We start from the raw sequence: 20,069 nt of genomic DNA on the forward strand, positions 1-20,069 counted from the left end.
TTTTCCGTAAGGGGGAGGAGTTACACCTGCGGGTGAAGTCCCAAACTAGGGAGCTCAGGCACATGCGTAACCTTACTGAGGTTTAGGACAATAGGATGATTATAAATATATTAAATATCTCTCTCTCAGATATAGATATATATATATATATATATATATATATATATATATATATATATATATATATATATATATATATTCTATATATATATAAATATATATATACACACACACACATACACACACACACACACACACACAAAGAGTAACATACAGTAGCTGCTGATCCTTGATCTTGTACCTTCTACCCTCCAGTGCCTGGTTGGAGGAGGAGGGGGGGGGGGGGGGGGGGGATTGCCTAAATATGTATTGTTTTAGAACTTTTCCTGTCATTACATAGAATCCACTTATCGCATCCATTCACCGTGTGCCTGATGCGGGAGATATCACTGGCACCGCCCGGTCACATTTTGCCCCCAGATCTACCCACAGTCCCCATACTGTAGCGTGGGGACCCCATTCATTAAACTCCGAAAAGCTGAACATTTCCGGCGTATGACCGCAGAACTCATTCCATTGCGCTTGACTCAGATGGCGTTTATTCCCGGATCCCGGCTTCTTCCTATGGGACTGAGGTCCAGGATTGAAGAAGGATCACATTCGCTCGCGCGGCTGCAAACTCAGGTCACGTATGCGCACTTACAAATGCCCCATTTACACTGCACCGCGAGCCAGGCTGAACCAGTGTTCAACTCTGCTCGATACCCAGGTTGAAATACCGGGTCACTCAATCCAGGTAATTTCATCTGGGTGCTTTTACACTGCACATTGGGGGCGATTCACACCTGATCGTAGATGTGCTAAATTTAGCACACATCTACGATCGGTCTTCAGACATGTGGGGACACGCCCAGCACAGGGATCGTCCGCCCCACATGTCAAGCCCCCCGCACAAGTACAAAAGCATTGCACAGCGATGATGCTTCTGTACTTGAAGAGTAGCTCTCTGGCACCGCAGCTCCTGCGCGCTGGCAGGAGCTACTCGTCACTGCCTGGGTCGCAGCAGCTGCGTGTAACGTCACGCAGCCACCACGCCCCCCACCCCCAACGGTCTGGGCACGCCTGTGTTGCCCGGATCGCACCCCCTAAACGCCAGCCCGCCCAGCGACCGCCTCTGCCTGTCAATCAGGCGAAGGTGATCACAGGGCTGAGACAGCCGGCAGCTGTCTGGCATGCGCCGGCGCACTGCAGCGCCGACGCATGCGCAGTTCAGACCTGATCTCTGCTGTGCGAAAATTATCAGGTCTGAATTAGGCCCAATATACTGGGTTGCTGCTCGTTCATGAGCAAAAACCAGGGATATATAGTGCGGTGTAGAAAGGGGTATTAGTCTCTCTCCAAAGATATTCTAAAATAGAGATTCTATAATGACAGATTTGATGGAACCCCTTAGAAAAAAGAAAAAGTGGATTATAGGAATTTTTTAAACTAATTGCTTTCTTGAATTAGCATCACAGCCATCCGCTCTGGACGCAGCTTCAAGAGGAAAATCAGCCCCAGAGTAAACAGAAGGACAGCGAGAATAGTAAAAAATAATAATAATAATAATAATAATAATAATAATAATAATAAAAAAATATATATATAAAACAAGGAAAACTTCCAAAGATACACAAGCTGTACTCTAAAGGGTCCTACACACTGAGCAATATCTTGAAAGATATGAACGATATCGTTCATATCTTTCAGTGTGGATGCATCAACGATGAACGATGCGCGTGCCCGCAATCGTTCATCATTGATTGTTCATCGTTGATACATGCCAGTCAATTTGGACGATATAGATGTATGTACTCTCATATCGTCCAAATTGACCATCGATATCGCCCAGTGTGTAGATAATATCGATGGTCGAAACATCGCCCAGAGTGTAGGCCCCTTAAGGTCAAGGTATCTTAGTGTCTGATCGCACCATCTGCTTTTAAGTTGTAGTGGGCTCCAGGGATGATGACACAGGAGGATGCCACTGTAGAAAACAACAAAAAAACATAAAAAGCCAGACTGGATTTTCTGGAATGAACGCCTCTGGGAGAATGTCCTTTGGACAGATGAGTAACAAGTCACATTTGCTCTATGTTCAAGAAGTGAAGCTGTAGAAGAAAAGAACGCCATACCGGCTGTGACGCACGGAGGAGGCTGGGTTATTTTTTGCGGCGCCTGGCACAGGGTGCACGGAGTCTGTGCAGGGCATAACGAATTATCAGAACTATCAAGGAACATTTTGGTGATCCAGTGTCTCAGTCACTGATCAGGGCTCCTCCAATGGGATAATGATCCAACACACACAGCTAAAGGAACCCTCGGATGGAGAAGAACACAACGTTGGACTGTTCTGTAGAAGCCTCAATGATCCCTGATCTAAATCCTGAGAAACATCTATGGAAAGAGATGAAACATGCAGTATGGAGGAGGCACCTAGTGTTCATTCTAGCACCCTGCACCTTTCACAACCCATGCAGTTCCACTTTCTTGCCTGGGGTGTGGCTGTCTGCTCTAGTGCTTCTATCATACTATGGTCTTTATCTCAGTGCAGAGATCTAGATCAGAGTGTGCTATAAGCACCAGAGCAGAGAGTGACACCCTAGGCAGGAAAGAGGAACTGCATGGGTTGTGAAAGGTGCAGGGTGCTAGAATGAACACTAGGCACCCATCACACCTGAGACAGCTGGAGCAGACTGCAGCCACAATGTAGCACTGTACTTGTAATTGGCAGCTGCCAGGAACTAGTGCTCTGTCTGGGCATCAAATGCTTACAGCCATACACTAGCCCTATACCTATCATTTAGGTCTTGGGTATCGGAAACAGATGGTTGGCAGCCATCATCCATTCGAAGTCGGGAGTGCGATGGGTGCAGCCATTTCATGCTTCTTTCCACATGCTACTAGCATCGCTCCTGGACGCAGTGTCCGAATCAGAGCTCCTTTGCGCATGACCGAAATTCACTTGTCCACTGTGCAACGACGCCAGCCATGGTTAAGCCACAGAATGGTGAACGGGTGACGGCTGTATGACGCCGCAATGGCGGCTATGCTACAATAACTCAATGGCGCCCTTCTGGAGGCCTTCACTACTATAGTTGGGCATACCATACTGTCCCATTAAACTGGGACGCTCATGAAATACACAGGTTCTGGGGCTGGCTGAGTTCAAGCTTCCATTACACCTGGTTTTAAGTAGCCACAGAACCTGTGTCATTCATGAGCATCCCGGTTTAAAGTGACAGTATGGTAATCCTAACTATCATTATCCGTACCAGGAACTGGAGTGCAGTGTCGTTAGCTTCCGGCAGCCAGGGCCACCACTAGGGGGCATAGCCAAGTGTAGGGAGTCAGAGTCACACCACATTGGGATTCAGACACCTCTTTACATGCTACTAGCGGAGAGTCTGTAAAAAGACAGAAATCTAATAACTAACTGCCGGTAACGGAAGCTAGGGATGGCCATCGGTGCGTTATCCATTGATGTTACCATTGATGGATAACCACGCTGGTGTAAAACCATCTGATAGGGAACCATCAATGGTTCTACCCATTGATGGTCACCCCTACATTACTATAAAATGAACTGCGGGACAATCAGAGCCTGGGGGCGTGGCTTAATGGGTGTTAGGGGTGGGGCTAAGCTCAGTACCCTGGCACATTGATGAAAAAATAAATAAAAAAAGTTAATTTGGTAGCTTTGAACCATCGATGGCGGGAAACCATCTTGTTCTCCCCGAAACGATGGTAAAAAGTATTCAACATTGGTCATAGACCATCAATGATTTTGAATCATCAATGGTTGATGGTCATCCCTTATGGGCCCTACACACTTGGCGATGTTTCTGATTTGGACAATGTTCATTTTCAACGATTAACAACCATCGTCCAAATTGGCTTGCTATGCTTAATGAGGGAAAACAACGATGAATGACCACAGGGACGCGCATCGTTCATCGTTGCTGCCTACACACTAAACGACATGAACGATATATTGTTCACTTTTGAGCGATGTCGTTCATTTCACCCGTGTAGGTCGCCAAGTGTGTAGGGCCCATAACTGAAGCGCTGTCTGTAGTTAGCAAAGTGCCTAGAGCCAGCCACTAGCACAGCGCACGCAGTTATACACCGCCCAGAGCCAGCCACTAGCACAGCGCACGCAGTTATACACCCCCAGAGCCAGCCACTAGCACAGCGCACGCAGTTATACACCCCCAGAGCCAGCCACTAGCACAGCGCACGCAGTTATACACCGCCCAGAGCCAGCCACTAGCACAGCGCACGCAGTTATACACCGCCCAGAGCCAGCCACTAGCACAGTGCACGCAGTTATACACCCCCAGAGCCAGCCACTAGCACAGCGCACGCAGTTATACACCGCCCAGATACAGCCACTAGCACAGCGCACGCAGTTATACACCCCCAGAGCCAGCCACTAGCACAGCGCACGCACTTATACACCCCCCAGAGCCAGCCACTAGCACCGCGCATGTAGTTATACACCGCCCAGAGCCAGCCACTAGCACAGCGCATGCAGTTATACACCCCCAGAGCCAGCCACTAGCACAGCGCACGCAGTTATACACCGCCCAGAGCCAGCCACTAGCACAGCCCACGCAGTTATACACCGCCCAGAGCCAGCCACTAGCACCGCGCACGCAGTTATACACCGCCCAGAGCCAGCCACTAGCACAGCGCACGCAGTTATACACCGCCCAGATACAGCCACTAGCACAGCGCACGCAGTTATACACCCCCAGAGCCAGCCACTAGCACAGCGCATGCAGTTATACACCCCCAGAGCCAGCCACTAGCACAGCGCACGTAGTTATACACCGCCCCGAGCCAGCCACTAGCACAGCGCACGCAGTTATACACCCCCAGAGCCAGCCACTAGCACCGCGCATGCAGTTATACACCCCCAGAGCCAGCCACTAGCACAGCGCACGCAGTTATACACCGCCCAGAGCCAGCCACTAGCACAGCGCACGCAGTTATACACCGCCCAGAGCCAGCCACTAGCACAGCGCACGCAGTTATACACCCCCAGAGCCAGCCACTAGCACAGCGCACGCAGTTATACACCCCCAGAGCCAGCCACTAGCACCGCGCATGCAGTTATACACCCCCAGAGCCAGCCACTAGCACAGCGCACGCAGTTATACACCGCCCAGAGCCAGCCACTAGCACAGCGCACGCAGTTATACACCGCCCAGAGCCAGCCACTAGCACAGCGCACGCAGTTATACACCCCCAGAGCCAGCCACTAGCACCGCGCATGCAGTTATACACCGCCCAGAGCCAGCCACTAGCACAGCGCACGCAGTTATACACCGCCCAGAGCCAGCCACTAGCACAGCGCACGCAGTTATACACCGCCCAGAGCCAGCCACTAGCACAGCGCACGCAGTTATACACCGCCCAGAGCCAGCCACTAGCACAGCGCACGCAGTTATACACCGCCCCGAGCCAGCCACTAGCACAGCGCACGCAGTTATACACCGCCCCGAGCCAGCCACTAGCACAGCGCACGCAGTTATACACCCCCAGAGCCAGCCACTAGCACAGCGCACGCAGTTATACACCGCCCAGAGCCAGCCACTAGCACAGCGCACGCAGTTATACACCGCCCAGATACAGCCACTAGCACAGCGCACGCAGTTATACACCCCCAGAGCCAGCCACTAGCACAGCGCACGCAGTTATACACCCCCAGAGCCAGCCACTAGCACCGCGCATGCAGTTATACACCCCCAGAGCCAGCCACTAGCACAGCGCACGCAGTTATACACCGCCCAGAGCCAGCCACTAGCACAGCGCACGCAGTTATACACCGCCCAGAGCCAGCCACTAGCACAGCGCACGCAGTTATACACCGCCCAGAGCCAGCCACTAGCACAGCGCACGCAGTTATACACCGCCCAGAGCCAGCCACTAGCACAGCGCACGCAGTTATACACCGCCCAGAGCCAGCCACTAGCACAGCGCACGCAGTTATACACCGCCCAGAGCCAGCCACTAGCACAGCGCATGCAGTTATACACCCCCAGAGCCAGCCACTAGCACAGCGCACGCAGTTATACACCGCCCAGATACAGCCACTAGCACAGCGCACGCAGTTATACACCCCCAGAGCCAGCCACTAGTACAGCGCACGCAGTTATACACCCCCAGAGCCAGCCACTAGCACAGCGCACGCAGTTATACACCGCCCAGAGCCAGCCACTAGCACAGCGCATGCAGTTATACACCCCCAGAGCCAGCCACTAGCACAGCGCACGCAGTTATACACCGCCCAGAGCCAGCCACTAGCACAGCGCACGCAGTTATACACCGCCCAGAGCCAGCCACTAGCACAGCGCATGCAGTTATACACCGCCCAGAGCCAGCCACTAGCACAGCGCACGCAGTTATACACCGCCCAGAGCCAGCCACTAGCACAGCGCACGCAGTTATACACCGCCCAGATACAGCCACTAGCACAGCGCACGCAGTTATACACCCCCAGAGCCAGCCACTAGCACAACACACGCAGTTATACACCGCCCAGAGCCAGCCACTAGCACAGCGCACGCAGTTATACACCGCCCAGAGCCAGCCACTAGCACAGCGCACGCAGTTATACACCGCCCAGATACAGCCACTAGCACAGCGCACGCAGTTATACACCCCCAGAGCCAGCCACTAGCACAACACACGCAGTTATACACCGCCCCGAGCCAGCCACTAGCACCGCGCACGCAGTTATACACCGCCCAGATACAGCCACTAGCACAGCGCACGCAGTTATACACCCCCAGAGCCAGCCACTAGCACAGCGCACGCAGTTATACACCGCCCCGAGCCAGCCACTAGCACAGCGCACGCAGTTATACACCGCCCCGAGCCAGCCACTAGCACAGCGCACGCAGTTATACACCGCCCAGAGCCAGCCACTAGCACCGCGCACGCAGTTATACACCGCCCAGAGCCAGCCACTAGCACAGCGCACGCAGTTATACACCGCCCAGAGCCAGCCACTAGCACAGCGCACGCAGTTATACACCGCCCAGATACAGCCACTAGCACAGCGCACGCAGTTATACACCCCCAGAGCCAGCCACTAGCACAGCGCACGCAGTTATACACCGCCCAGAGCCAGCCACTAGCACAGCGCACGCAGTTATACACCGCCCAGAGCCAGCCACTAGCACAGCGCACGCAGTTATACACCCCCAGAGCCAGCCACTAGCACAGCGCATGCAGTTATACACCGCCCAGAGCCAGCCACTAGCACAGCGCACGCAGTTATACACCCCCAGAGCCAGCCACTAGTACAGCGCACGCAGTTATACACCGCCCAGAGCCAGCCACTAGTACAGCGCACGCAGTTATACACCCCCAGAGCCAGCCACTAGCACAGCGCACGCAGTTATACACCGCCCAGAGCCAGCCACTAGCACAGCGCATGCAGTTATACACCCCCAGAGCCAGCCACTAGCACAGCGCACGCAGTTATACACCGCCCAGAGCCAGCCACTAGCACAGCGCACGCAGTTATACACCGCCCAGAGCCAGCCACTAGCACAGCGCATGCAGTTATACACCCCCAGAGCCAGCCACTAGCACAGCGCACGCAGTTATACACCCCCAGAGCCAGCCACTAGCACAGCGCATGCAGTTATACACCCCCAGAGCCAGCCACTAGCACAGCGCATGCAGTTATACACCCCCAGAGCCAGCCACTAGCACAGCACATGTAGTTATACACCGCCCAGAGCCAGCCACTAGCACAGCGCACGCAGTTATACACCGCCCAGAGCCAGCCACTAGCACAGCGCACGCAGTTATACACCCCCCAGAGCCAGCCACTAGCACAGCGCACGCAGTTATACACCACCCAGAGCCAGCCACTAGCACAGCGCACGCAGTTATACACCCCCAGAGCCAGCCACTAGCACAGCGCACGCAGTTATACACCGCCCAGAGCCAGCCACTAGCACAGCGCATGTAGTTATACACCCCCAGAGCCAGCCACTAGCACAGCGCATGTAGTTATACACCGCCCAGAGCCAGCCACTAGCACAGCGCATGTAGTTATACACCGCCCAGAGCCAGCCACTAGCACAGCGCACGCAGTTATACACCCCCAGAGCCAGCCACTAGCACAGCGCATGTAGTTATACACCCCCAGAGCCAGCCACTAGCACCGCGCACGCAGTTATACACCCCCAGAGCCAGCCACTAGCACAGCGCATGCAGTTATACACCGCCCAGAGCCAGCCACTAGCACAGCGCACGCAGTTATACACCCCCAGAGCCAGCCACTAGCACAGCGCACGCAGTTATACACCGCCCAGAGCCAGCCACTAGCACAGCGCATGCAGTTATACACCCCCAGAGCCAGCCACTAGCACAGCGCATGTAGTTATACACCGCCCAGAGCCAGCCACTAGCACCGCGCACGCAGTTATACACCGCCCAGAGCCAGCCACTAGCACCGCGCACGCAGTTATACACCGCCCAGAGCCAGCCACTAGCACAGCGCATGTAGTTATACACCCCCAGAGCCAGCCACTAGCACAGCGCACGCAGTTATACACCGCCCAGAGCCAGCCACTAGCACAGCACACGCAGTTATACACCGCCCAGAGCCAGCCACTAGCACAGCGCACGCAGTTATACACCGCCCAGAGCCAGCCACTAGCACAGCACACGCAGTTATACACCGCCCAGAGCCAGCCACTAGCACAGCACACGCAGTTATACACCCCCAGAGCCAGCCACTAGCACAGCGCACGCAGTTATACACCGCCCAGAGCCAGCCACTAGCACAGCACACGCAGTTATACACCGCCCAGAGCCAGCCACTAGCACAGCGCACGCAGTTATACACCGCCTAGAGCCAGCCACTAGCACAACACACGCAGTTATACACCGCCCAGAGCCAGCCACTAGCACAGCACATGTAGTTATACACCGCCCAGAGCCAGCCACTAGCACAGCGCACGCAGTTATACACCGCCCAGAGCCAGCCACTAGCACAGCGCACGCAGTTATACACCGCCCAGAGCCAGCCACTAGCACCGCGCACGCAGTTATACACCGCCCAGAGCCAGCCACTAGCACAGCGCATGCAGTTATACACCGCCCAGAGCCAGCCACTAGCACAGCGCACGCAGTTATACACCGCCCAGAGCCAGCCACTAGCACAGCGCATGTAGTTATACACCCCCAGAGCCAGCCACTAGCACAGCGCACGCAGTTATACACCGCCCAGAGCCAGCCACTAGCACAGCGCACGCAGTTATACACCGCCCCGAGCCAGCCACTAGCACAGCACATGTAGTTATACACCGCCCAGAGCCAGCCACTAGCACAGCGCACGCAGTTATACACCGCCCAGAGCCAGCCACTAGCACAGCGCATGCAGTTATACACCGCCCCGAGCCAGCCACTAGCACAGCACATGTAGTTATACACCGCCCAGAGCCAGCCACTAGCACCGCGCACGCAGTTATACACCGCCCAGAGCCAGCCACTAGCACAGCGCACGCAGTTATACACCCCCCAGAGCCAGCCACTAGCACAGCACACGCAGTTATACACCGCCCAGAGCCAGCCACTAGCACAGCGCATGCAGTTATACACCCCCCAGAGCCAGCCACTAGCACAGCGCATGCAGTTATACACCGCCCAGATACAGCCACTAGCACAGCGCACGCAGTTATACACCACCCAGAGCCAGCCACTAGCACAGCGCATGTAGTTATACACCCCCAGAGCCAGCCACTAGCACAGCGCACGCAGTTATACACCCCCAGAGCCAGCCACTAGCACAGCGCACGCAGTTATACACCGCCCAGAGCCAGCCACTAGCACAGCGCACGCAGTTATACACCGCCCAGAGCCAGCCACTAGCACAGCGCATGTAGTTATACACCGCCCAGAGCCAGCCACTAGCACCGCGCACGGAGTTATACACCGCCCAGAGCCAGCCACTAGCACCGCGCATGTAGTTATACACCCCCAGAGCCAGCCACTAGCACAGCGCATGCAGTTATACACCGCCCAGAGCCAGCCACTAGCACCGCGCACGCAGTTATACACCCCCAGAGCCAGCCACTAGCACAGCGCACGCAGTTATACACCGCCCAGAGCCAGCCACTAGCACAGCGCATGCAGTTATACACCCCCAGAGCCAGCCACTAGCACAGCGCATGCAGTTATAAACCGCCCAGAGCCAGCCACTAGCACAGCGCATGCAGTTATACACCCCCAGAGCCAGCCACTAGCACCGCGCATGTAGTTATACACCGCCCAGAGCCAGCCACTAGCACAGCGCACGCAGTTATACACCGCCCAGAGCCAGCCACTAGCACAGCGCATGCAGTTATACACCGCCCAGAGCCAGCCACTAGCACAGCGCATGCAGTTATACACCGCCCAGAGCCAGCCACTAGCACAGCGCACGCAGTCATACACCGCCCAGAGCCAGCCACTAGCACCGCGCACGCAGTTATACACCGCCCAGAGCCAGCCACTAGCACCGCGCACGCAGTTATACACCGCCCAGAGCCAGCCACTAGCACCGCGCACGCAGTTATACACCGCCCCGAGCCAGCCACTAGCACAGCGCACGCAGTTATACACCCCCAGAGCCAGCCACTAGCACAGTGCACGCAGTTATACACCGCCCAGAGCCAGCCACTAGCACAGCGCACGCAGTTATACACCGCCCAGAGCCAGCCACTAGCACAACACACGCAGTTATACACCCCCAGAGCCAGCCACTAGCACAGCGCATGCAGTTATACACCCCCAGAGCCAGCCACTAGCACAGCGCACGCAGTTATACACCGCCCTGAGCCAGCCACTAGCACAGCGCACGCAGTTATACACCCCCAGAGCCAGCCACTAGCACAACACACGCAGTTATACACCGCCCAGAGCCAGCCACTAGCACAGCGCATGCAGTTATACACCCCCAGAGCCAGCCACTAGCACAGCGCACGCAGTTATACACCGCCCTGAGCCAGCCACTAGCACAGCGCACGCAGTTATACACCGCCCAGAGCCAGCCACTAGCACAGCGCACGCAGTTATACACCGCCTAGAGCCAGCCACTAGCACAACACACGCAGTTATACACCGCCCAGAGCCAGCCACTAGCACAGCGCATGTAGTTATACACCGCCCAGATACAGCCACTAGCACAGCGCACGCAGTTATACACCCCCAGAGCCAGCCACTAGCACAGCGCACGCAGTTATACACCGCCTAGAGCCAGCCACTAGCACCGCGCATGTAGTTATACACCGCCCAGAGCCAGCCACTAGCACAGCGCACGCAGTTATACACCCCCAGAGCCAGCCACTAGCACAGCGCACGCAGTTATACACCGCCTAGAGCCAGCCACTAGCACCGCGCATGTAGTTATACACCGCCCAGAGCCAGCCACTAGCACAGCGCACGCAGTTATACACCCCCAGAGCCAGCCACTAGCACAGCGCACGCAGTTATACACCGCCCAGAGCCAGCCACTAGCACAGCGCACGCAGTTATACACCGCCCAGAGCCAGCCACTAGCACAGCGCATGCAGTTATACACCGCCCAGAGCCAGCCACTAGCACAGCGCACGCAGTTATACACCGCCCAGAGCCAGCCACTAGCACAGCGCACGCAGTTATACACCGCCCAGATACAGCCACTAGCACAGCGCACGCAGTTATACACCCCCAGAGCCAGCCACTAGCACAACACACGCAGTTATACACCGCCCAGAGCCAGCCACTAGCACAGCGCACGCAGTTATACACCGCCCAGAGCCAGCCACTAGCACAGCGCACGCAGTTATACACCGCCCAGATACAGCCACTAGCACAGCGCACGCAGTTATACACCCCCAGAGCCAGCCACTAGCACAACACACGCAGTTATACACCGCCCCGAGCCAGCCACTAGCACCGCGCACGCAGTTATACACCGCCCAGAGCCAGCCACTAGCACCGCGCACGCAGTTATACACCGCCCAGATACAGCCACTAGCACAGCGCATGCAGTTATACACCCCCAGAGCCAGCCACTAGCACAGCGCACGCAGTTATACACCGCCCAGAGCCAGCCACTAGCACAGCGCACGCAGTTATACACCCCCAGAGCCAGCCACTAGCACCGCGCACGCAGTTATACACCGCCCAGAGCCAGCCACTAGCACCGCGCATGTAGTTATACACCCCCAGAGCCAGCCACTAGCACAGCGCATGCAGTTATACACCGCCCAGAGCCAGCCACTAGCACCGCGCACGCAGTTATAAACCGCCCAGAGCCAGCCACTAGCACCGCGCATGTAGTTATACACCGCCCAGAGCCAGCCACTAGCACAGCGCACGCAGTTATACACCGCCCAGAGCCAGCCACTAGCACAGCGCACGCAGTTATACACCCCCAGAGCCAGCCACTAGCACAGCGCATGCAGTTATACACCGCCCAGAGCCAGCCACTAGCACAGCGCACGCAGTTATACACCGCCCAGAGCCTGCCACTAGCACCGCGCACGCAGTTATACATCCCCAGAGCCAGCCACTAGCACAGCGCATGCAGTTATACCCCGCCCAGAGCCAGCCACTAGCACAGCGCACGCAGTTATACACCGCCCAGAGCCAGCCACTAGCACAGCGCACGCAGTTATACACCGCCCAGAGCCAGCCACTAGCACAGCGCACGCAGTTATACACCGCCCAGAGCCAGCCACTAGCACAGCGCACGCAGTTATACACCGCCCAGAGCCAGCCACTAGCACAGCGCACGCAGTTATACACCACCCAGAGCCAGCCACTAGCACAGCGCATGCAGTTATACACCGCCCAGAGCCAGCCACTAGCACAGCGCACGCAGTTATACACCGCCCAGAGCCAGCCACTAGCACAGCGCACGCAGTTATACACCCCCAGAGCCAGCCACTAGCACAGCGCATGCAGTTATACACCGCCCAGAGCCAGCCACTAGCACAGCGCACGCAGTTATACACCGCCCAGAGCCAGCCACTAGCACAGCGCATGCAGTTATACACCGCCCAGAGCCAGCCACTAGCACAGCGCACGCAGTTATACACCGCCCAGAGCCAGCCACTAGCACAGCGCATGTAGTTATACACCGCCCAGAGCCAGCCACTAGCACAGCGCATGTAGTTATACACCGCCCAGAGCCAGCCACTAGCACCGCGCACGCAGTTATACACCGCCCAGAGCCAGCCACTAGCACCGCGCATGTAGTTATACACCCCCAGAGCCAGCCACTAGCACAACACACGCAGTTATACACCCCCAGAGCCAGCCACTAGCACAGCGCACGCAGTTATACACCGCCCAGAGCCAGCCACTAGCACAGCACACGCAGTTATACACCGCCCAGAGCCAGCCACTAGCACAGCGCACGCAGTTATACACCGCCCAGAGCCAGCCACTAGCACAGCGCACGCAGTTATACACCCCCAGAGCCAGCCACTAGCACAGCGCACGCAGTTATACACCCCCAGAGCCAGCCACTAGCACAGCGCATGCAGTTATACACCGCCCAGAGCCAGCCACTAGCACAGCGCACGCAGTTATACACCCCCAGAGCCAGCCACTAGCACAGCGCACGCAGTTATACACCGCCCAGAGCCAGCCACTAGCACAGTGCACGCAGTTATACACCCCCAGAGCCAGCCACTAGCACAGCGCATGCAGTTATACACCGCCCAGAGCCAGCCACTAGCACAGCGCATGCAGTTGTACACCCCCAGAGCCAGCCACTAGCACAGTGCACGCAGTTATACACCCCCAGAGCCAGCCACTAGCACAGCGCACGCAGTTATACACCGCCCAGAGCCAGCCACTAGCACAGCGCATGTAGTTATACACCGCCCAGAGCCAGCCACTAGCACCGCGCACGCAGTTATACACCGCCCAGAGCCAGCCACTAGCACCGCGCACGCAGTTATACACCGCCCAGAGCCAGCCACTAGCACAGCGCACGCAGTTATACACCGCCCAGAGCCAGCCACTAGCACAGCGCACGCAGTTATACACCGCCCCGAGCCAGCCACTAGCACAGCACATGTAGTTATACACCGCCCAGAGCCAGCCACTAGCACAGCGCACGCAGTTATACACCGCCCAGAGCCAGCCACTAGCACAGCGCATGCAGTTATACACCGCCCCGAGCCAGCCACTAGCACAGCACATGTAGTTATACACCGCCCAGAGCCAGCCACTAGCACAGCCCACGCAGTTATACATATAATTTGGGCAGGGTCACGCTTACCTCACACATTACTGCATTTTATTCTTTACCCCAATCCCCTTGATGTACAGCACTGAGCACTCTGTTGTCACTTTATAATAATAAAATAAATAAGACATTTCAGATGGTTGCGTTGAGCGTTGCATGCGTCCCTTCTTAACCCAATAGTGTGAAATATGGATTTGGCATAAAACTCTTTAAATAAATGGTCACTTGTCCATCAACAATTAGGACCTGTGTTACAGACATCCGTTATTCCTTCCCTGCCATTTAAAGTGCTGACACACGTTGCGATGGAGGCTAACGGACGGCACTGACTATATTATGCCTGGAGGCATGTAGTCAGTATCTGCCCGCCTGCACACACTATATTTTCTTGTGATGCCAGGACCGCGCACACCAGGGACGTGCGGGGAGCTAAATGGCTAACAGAGGCACTGGCTGGCACCAGAGCCAGATTTACATGCAATATATGGGCTAAAGGGTACATCTGGGCGTTATACACAGGTGCAGCAGTATATACATCTGGGCGTTATACACAGGTGCAGCAGTATAGACTCCTGGAAATCTGGTGAGTTTTGATTAGAGATGTGTGGAAAGAATACACAGGTGAGGCACTGCTTCACCTGCCATAGACTTTTTACTCCAGAGTTTGGGCTATAAAAATTATTAGAATAATGCAAAGAAGATGTTTCAAACATATTCTTTATATTTTTCATATACTTTATACAGTCAAAACTCTGGCACAAATATTAGTATGACAGGAAAGGCTCTGCCTCACCCCACCGCACGTCACTGGCGCACATGGTGCGATATGCAGCATTAGTCACAAGACGAAAGACTAAATACAACAGGGAATAGATAGGACGTCACACATGTGCCGGACGGGGTGGTCTTCTGTATGCCGGCGGTCGGGCTCCCGGCACTCAGTATACCGGCGCCGGGAGCCTGACAGCTGGCATACCGACACTTATTTTCCCTCGTGGGGGTCCACGACCCCCATAGAGGGAGAATAAAATAGTGTCGCCACCGTGCCCGTAGCGTGGCGAGCGCAGCGAGCCCGCAAGGGGCTCATTTGCGCTCGCCACACTGTCGGTAAGCCGGCGGTCGGCTTCCCGGCGCCAGTATGCTGGTCGCCGGGAGCCCGACCGCCGGCCAGCCGTAGTGAACCCGCCGGACGCTACCTGGAAGTGTGCACTCAGTAACTTGGCCAGTATGGATGGACAGATCAGATGGCTTTTCTATATATACACACTGTATATTATATCCCTTTACACATGTCACACAAGACCGGCTAGTGTCCTTTCCTACTAATGATATGAAGTGATACCTTTTCTCTTGTGAGACAGCATGTCCACGTCTTGTGTATGCACTGACACGCTTCTTCCACACAGACTGCCTATAGTAACTGGAGGTGGGCGTTCAGGTGCTGCATCAGCAGCATAATGATTCCACCTGTTACCCATCTCTCACTGATTTCCCACATGTTCCTCTATACCAGGGGCGGGGAACCTTTTTTCTACCAAGGGACATTTGGATATTTATAAAATCCTTCGGGGACCATACAAAAATGATCACCTTAAAAATTTGCCTGCCCCCAGTAGTTATACCCCAGTATATATGCCCCCAGTAGTTATAGCCCAATATATATCCATACCTCCCAATATGACCCTCTCCAGGAGGACACAATGCTCTGCTTCTAGACTTTCCTCTTATTGTATGATTAGAGGCATCTGTGTTGAACAGGTAATGGATAAGAAAGGTGTTTCAGCACAGGTGATGGAAATCATAAACTAAGAGGGAAGTCCAGGAGCAGAGCATTCTGTCCCTCCTGGAGAGGGTCATGTTGGGAGGTATGTACATGCCCCCAGTAGTTATACCCCGTTATGCCCCAGTAGTTATACCCCCAGTCAGTAGTTATGCCCCAGTAGTTTTACCCCCAGTAGATACTGTATGCCCCCATTAGATATGCCCCCAGTCAGTTGTTTTGACCCAATAGATATACCCCCAGTAGTTATGCCCCCGTAGATATGCCCCCAGTAGATATACCCCCTTTAGTTATGCCCCCGTAGATATGCCCTCAGTAGATATGCCCCCGTAGATATGTCCCCAGTAGCTATGCCCCCAGTAGTTATGCCCCCAGTAGTTATACCCCCAGTAGATATGTCCCCAGTATATATGCCCCCAGTAGATATGCCCCCAGTACATATGCCCCCAATAGTTATGCCCCCAGTAGTTATGCCCCCAGTCAGTAGTTATGCCCCAGTAGATATGCCCCCAGTAGTTATGCCCCCAGTCAGTAGTTATGCCCCAGTAGATATGCCTCCAGTACATATGCCCCCAGTCAGTTGTTTTGACCCAGTAGTTATACCCCCAGTAGTTATGCCCCTGTCAGTAGTTATGGCCCCAGTAGTTATGCCCCCAGTGGATATGCCCCCAGTCAGTAGTTATGCCCCAGTAGTTTTACCCCCAGTAGATACTGTATGTCCCCAGTAGATATGTCCCCAGTAGATATGCCCCCAGTAGATATGTCCCCAGTACATATACCCCCAATAGTTATGCCCCCAGTACACATGCCCCCAGTAGTTTTGCCCCCAGTCAGTAGTTATGCCCTAGTAGATATGCCCCCAGTACATATACCACTAGTCACTTGTTATGCCCCATTAGATATGCCCCCAGTCAGTTGTTATGCCCCATTAGATATGCCCCCAGTCAGTTGTTTTGACCCAATAGATATACCCCCAGTAGTTATGCCCCCGTAGATATGCCCCCAGTTGACATGCCCCCAGTAGATATGTCCCCAGTAGATATACCCCCAGTAGTTATGCCCCCGTAGATATGTCCCCAGTAGTTATGCCCCCAGTAGTTATGCCCCCGTAGATATGTCCCCAGTACATATGCCCCCTGTAGATATGCCCCCAGTAGATATGCCCCCAGTGGTTATACCCCCAGTAGTTATACCCCCAGTAGATATGTCCCCAGTACATATACCCCCAGTAGTTATGCCCCCAGTCAGTAGTTATGCCCCAGTAGATATGCCTCCAATACATATGCCCCCAGTCAGTTGTTTTGACCCAATAGATATACCCCCAGTAGTTATTCCCCCAGTAGATATACCCCCAGTAGATATACCCCTTGTAGATATGCCCCCAGTACATATGCCACTAGTCAGTTGTTATGCCCCATTAGATATGCCCCCTAGTAAAGCCGCTTACACACACACACATAAAAAAAACAAAAACAAAACCCACAATACTCACCAGCCCCGCTCCTGCTTCCGGACCGCTGCCCTCCGCCTGGCCGCCTGCTCTTCGGAGATATGGGAGAGACGTCATGACGTCTCTCCTATAGCACCGCATAGCCGCACACCTCTTGAGCTGGAGGCTGGAGCTCAGTAGTAAGCTCCTGCCTCCGGCTGCTGCTGAGGGGAAGGTGCCAGGCACCCGCTGGTAACAAAATCTCAGCGGGCGCCCGGCATCTCCCTCGGTTAGGTGAGCCTGGCCGAGCAGATCAAGTGGCTTTGCGGGCCTTATACGGCCCTCGGGCCGGAGGTTCCCCACCCCTGCTCTATATGAACCTGTCTTTAATGAATGAGGTCAGTGCTGTTATTTAACATATTGCAAGCCAAAAATGTAACAGGCACAGGTATGACTGCTCTCTGCAGGGGTGATGTATCAAGACTTGGAGAGAGATGAGGTGGAGCTTCTGTCATCTGAAAGCATACTTGCCTAGTCTCCCGGATCGTCCGGGAGGCTCCTGAAAATCGGGTGGCGCTGCCAGCCCCCGGAAGGGCAGGCAAGTCTCCAGGAGCTGCCTCACCCCCCTCACAGCCACCCACTCCCCCCTCAGCCGTACTTCCAAGTAGGCGGTCCGGGGAGGAAGATTCACGCTTAAGCGCATCATAGTCCCGCCCCTCGCTATTCAGTGACGAAAATCCGGCCATTGAATTGTGGGGGTGGGACCATGATGATGCAATTACGCGTCCACACCCCCTGCACTGCCCACCCATGATGAGGCCACGCCCCCTGTTTAGCCGACCTGTTGTATATAGGAGGCAGAGCCGGCCATAGGCATAGGCAAACTAGGCAATTGCCTAGGGCATTTGATATGCCTAGGGACATCAGCAGCTTCTGCTGATTAAAATGATATGCGGCATGCCTATATTCTGTGTGTAGCATTTCATATGCAGATACAGCCACAGTCTCACACAGTATAAAGGCATGCTGCATATCATTTTAATCAACAGAAGATGCTTGTGCATCCTAGCCACATAGCAATGCAAATAAGATGCATTTTCATTAAAAAAATTTGCCCGACGTTAGCATTTAGGCAAGATTTATGAGGACACATCTGTATCCAAGCAGAGGCAGATGTCACAGTGTTAGTGGCAGTGTGAGTGCTGTGTGCATGTGAGTAGGTTGGTTGTGCAGTAGTGTTCAGAATATGTGTAAGGAGTATTATGTGTGTCATGTAAAAATGCATTAATAATGTGCAACATATGTGTAAGGGGCACTATGTGTGTCATGTGTATAAGGGCATTAATAATGAGCGGCATATGTGTAATAGGGTACTATTGTATGTGTCATTATGTGTGTAGGGGCACTAATAATGTGCAGCAAATGTGTAGGGGGCACTATGTGTGTCATTATGTGTATAAGTGCATTAATAATGCGCGGCATATGTGTAAGGGACATTATGTGTAAAGCAGCATTAATAAAGGTTGTCATAATGTGTAAGGCGCATTGTGTTTATAAGGACATTAATGTGTCTCATATGTGTAAGGGACATTATGTGTAAAGCAGCATTAATAAAGGTTGTCATAATGTGTAAGACGCATTATGTTTATAAGGACATTAATAATGTGTCTCATGTGTAAGGGCCATTACTGTGTGGCATTATGTGTATAAGGTGCTCTTCTATGTGGCGTTGCGTATAGAAAGGGCACTACTGTGTCGTCTAATGTGAATAAAGAGCAATAGGGTGTGGTGTAATGTGAATAAGGAGCAATTCATTATAATGTAATGTGAATAAGGGGCTCTACTGTGAGGAGTAACGTTTATAAGGTAAAGTGATAATACTGTGGGATGTAATATGAATTATGGAAAGTATCGCATGAGCAAATGTGAATAAAGTGCAGTACTGTGTGGCGTAATTGGAATTGGAATTACTATTGTGTGGCCATGCCCCTTGCCAGCAAAAACACACCCCTTTTTTGGGGGGCTGTGCACCAAATGTGTGAACTGTTTCTATTTAAAATATAGGGGGTACAAACACCAAAATAAGAACTGCTATGGATGAGGGGTGATGGTGCTGGGAAAGAGGTGCAAGGTCAGAGGCGGAACCAGCGGTGGTGCTAGGGGGCACCAGCCAAAATCTTGCCTAGGGCATCATATTGGTTAGGGCCGGCTCTGATAGGAGGGACCGCAGCAGTTATCCCTACTACCTGCAGCCGCAGCGCCATAGCTTTCTATAAGGAATGATATGCTGCCAGATTTATCAATTTATGGAATGCCAAGCTGGAGGCTTTGAATATGCGATTGATGATAACTAGACTCTCAGGTCCCGTGGGCTGCGCCGACTTTGGTTCTGCCTCTGATGTCTATCACCACAGTATATAAATAATTTACTTGCAGTGGAAGAGGTACACTACAAACGTTCCTAAGGAATGCCGTCAGCAGGAATCATATGAGATCATGACTGTGATTCATAGGAGTCAATCCAATCACCTGCAAAGGGGGCGAGTTGCCTGTTCTGCAGCGCATAA

At 54.0% G+C, this 20,069-nt stretch overlaps 1 protein-coding gene across 2 annotated transcripts in view; it reads right to left on the reverse strand.

The window, feature by feature from the left end:
• The window catches only part of ANGEL2 (angel homolog 2), a 31,929-nt gene extending 15,904 nt beyond the window's left edge, over nt 1-16,025 (reverse strand). The window contains exon 1 of one of the 2 annotated variants that reach the window (XM_063919062.1): nt 15,963-16,025. Coding sequence is in view for 1 of the 2 variants with exons in the window: in XM_063919060.1 (XP_063775130.1) it covers nt 15,636-15,657 (22 nt within the window). In the remaining variant the exon portion in view is untranslated. Of the gene's footprint in view, nt 1-15,635; nt 15,746-15,962 lie in introns of those variants that run through there. The other variant, XM_063919060.1, reaches the window with a different exon arrangement.
• Between the last annotated feature and the right edge of the window lie 4,044 nt (nt 16,026-20,069).

The sequence above is a fragment of the Pseudophryne corroboree genome, chromosome 4, assembly GCF_028390025.1.
Source record: "Pseudophryne corroboree isolate aPseCor3 chromosome 4, aPseCor3.hap2, whole genome shotgun sequence".
NCBI lineage: Eukaryota > Metazoa > Chordata > Amphibia > Anura > Myobatrachidae > Pseudophryne > Pseudophryne corroboree.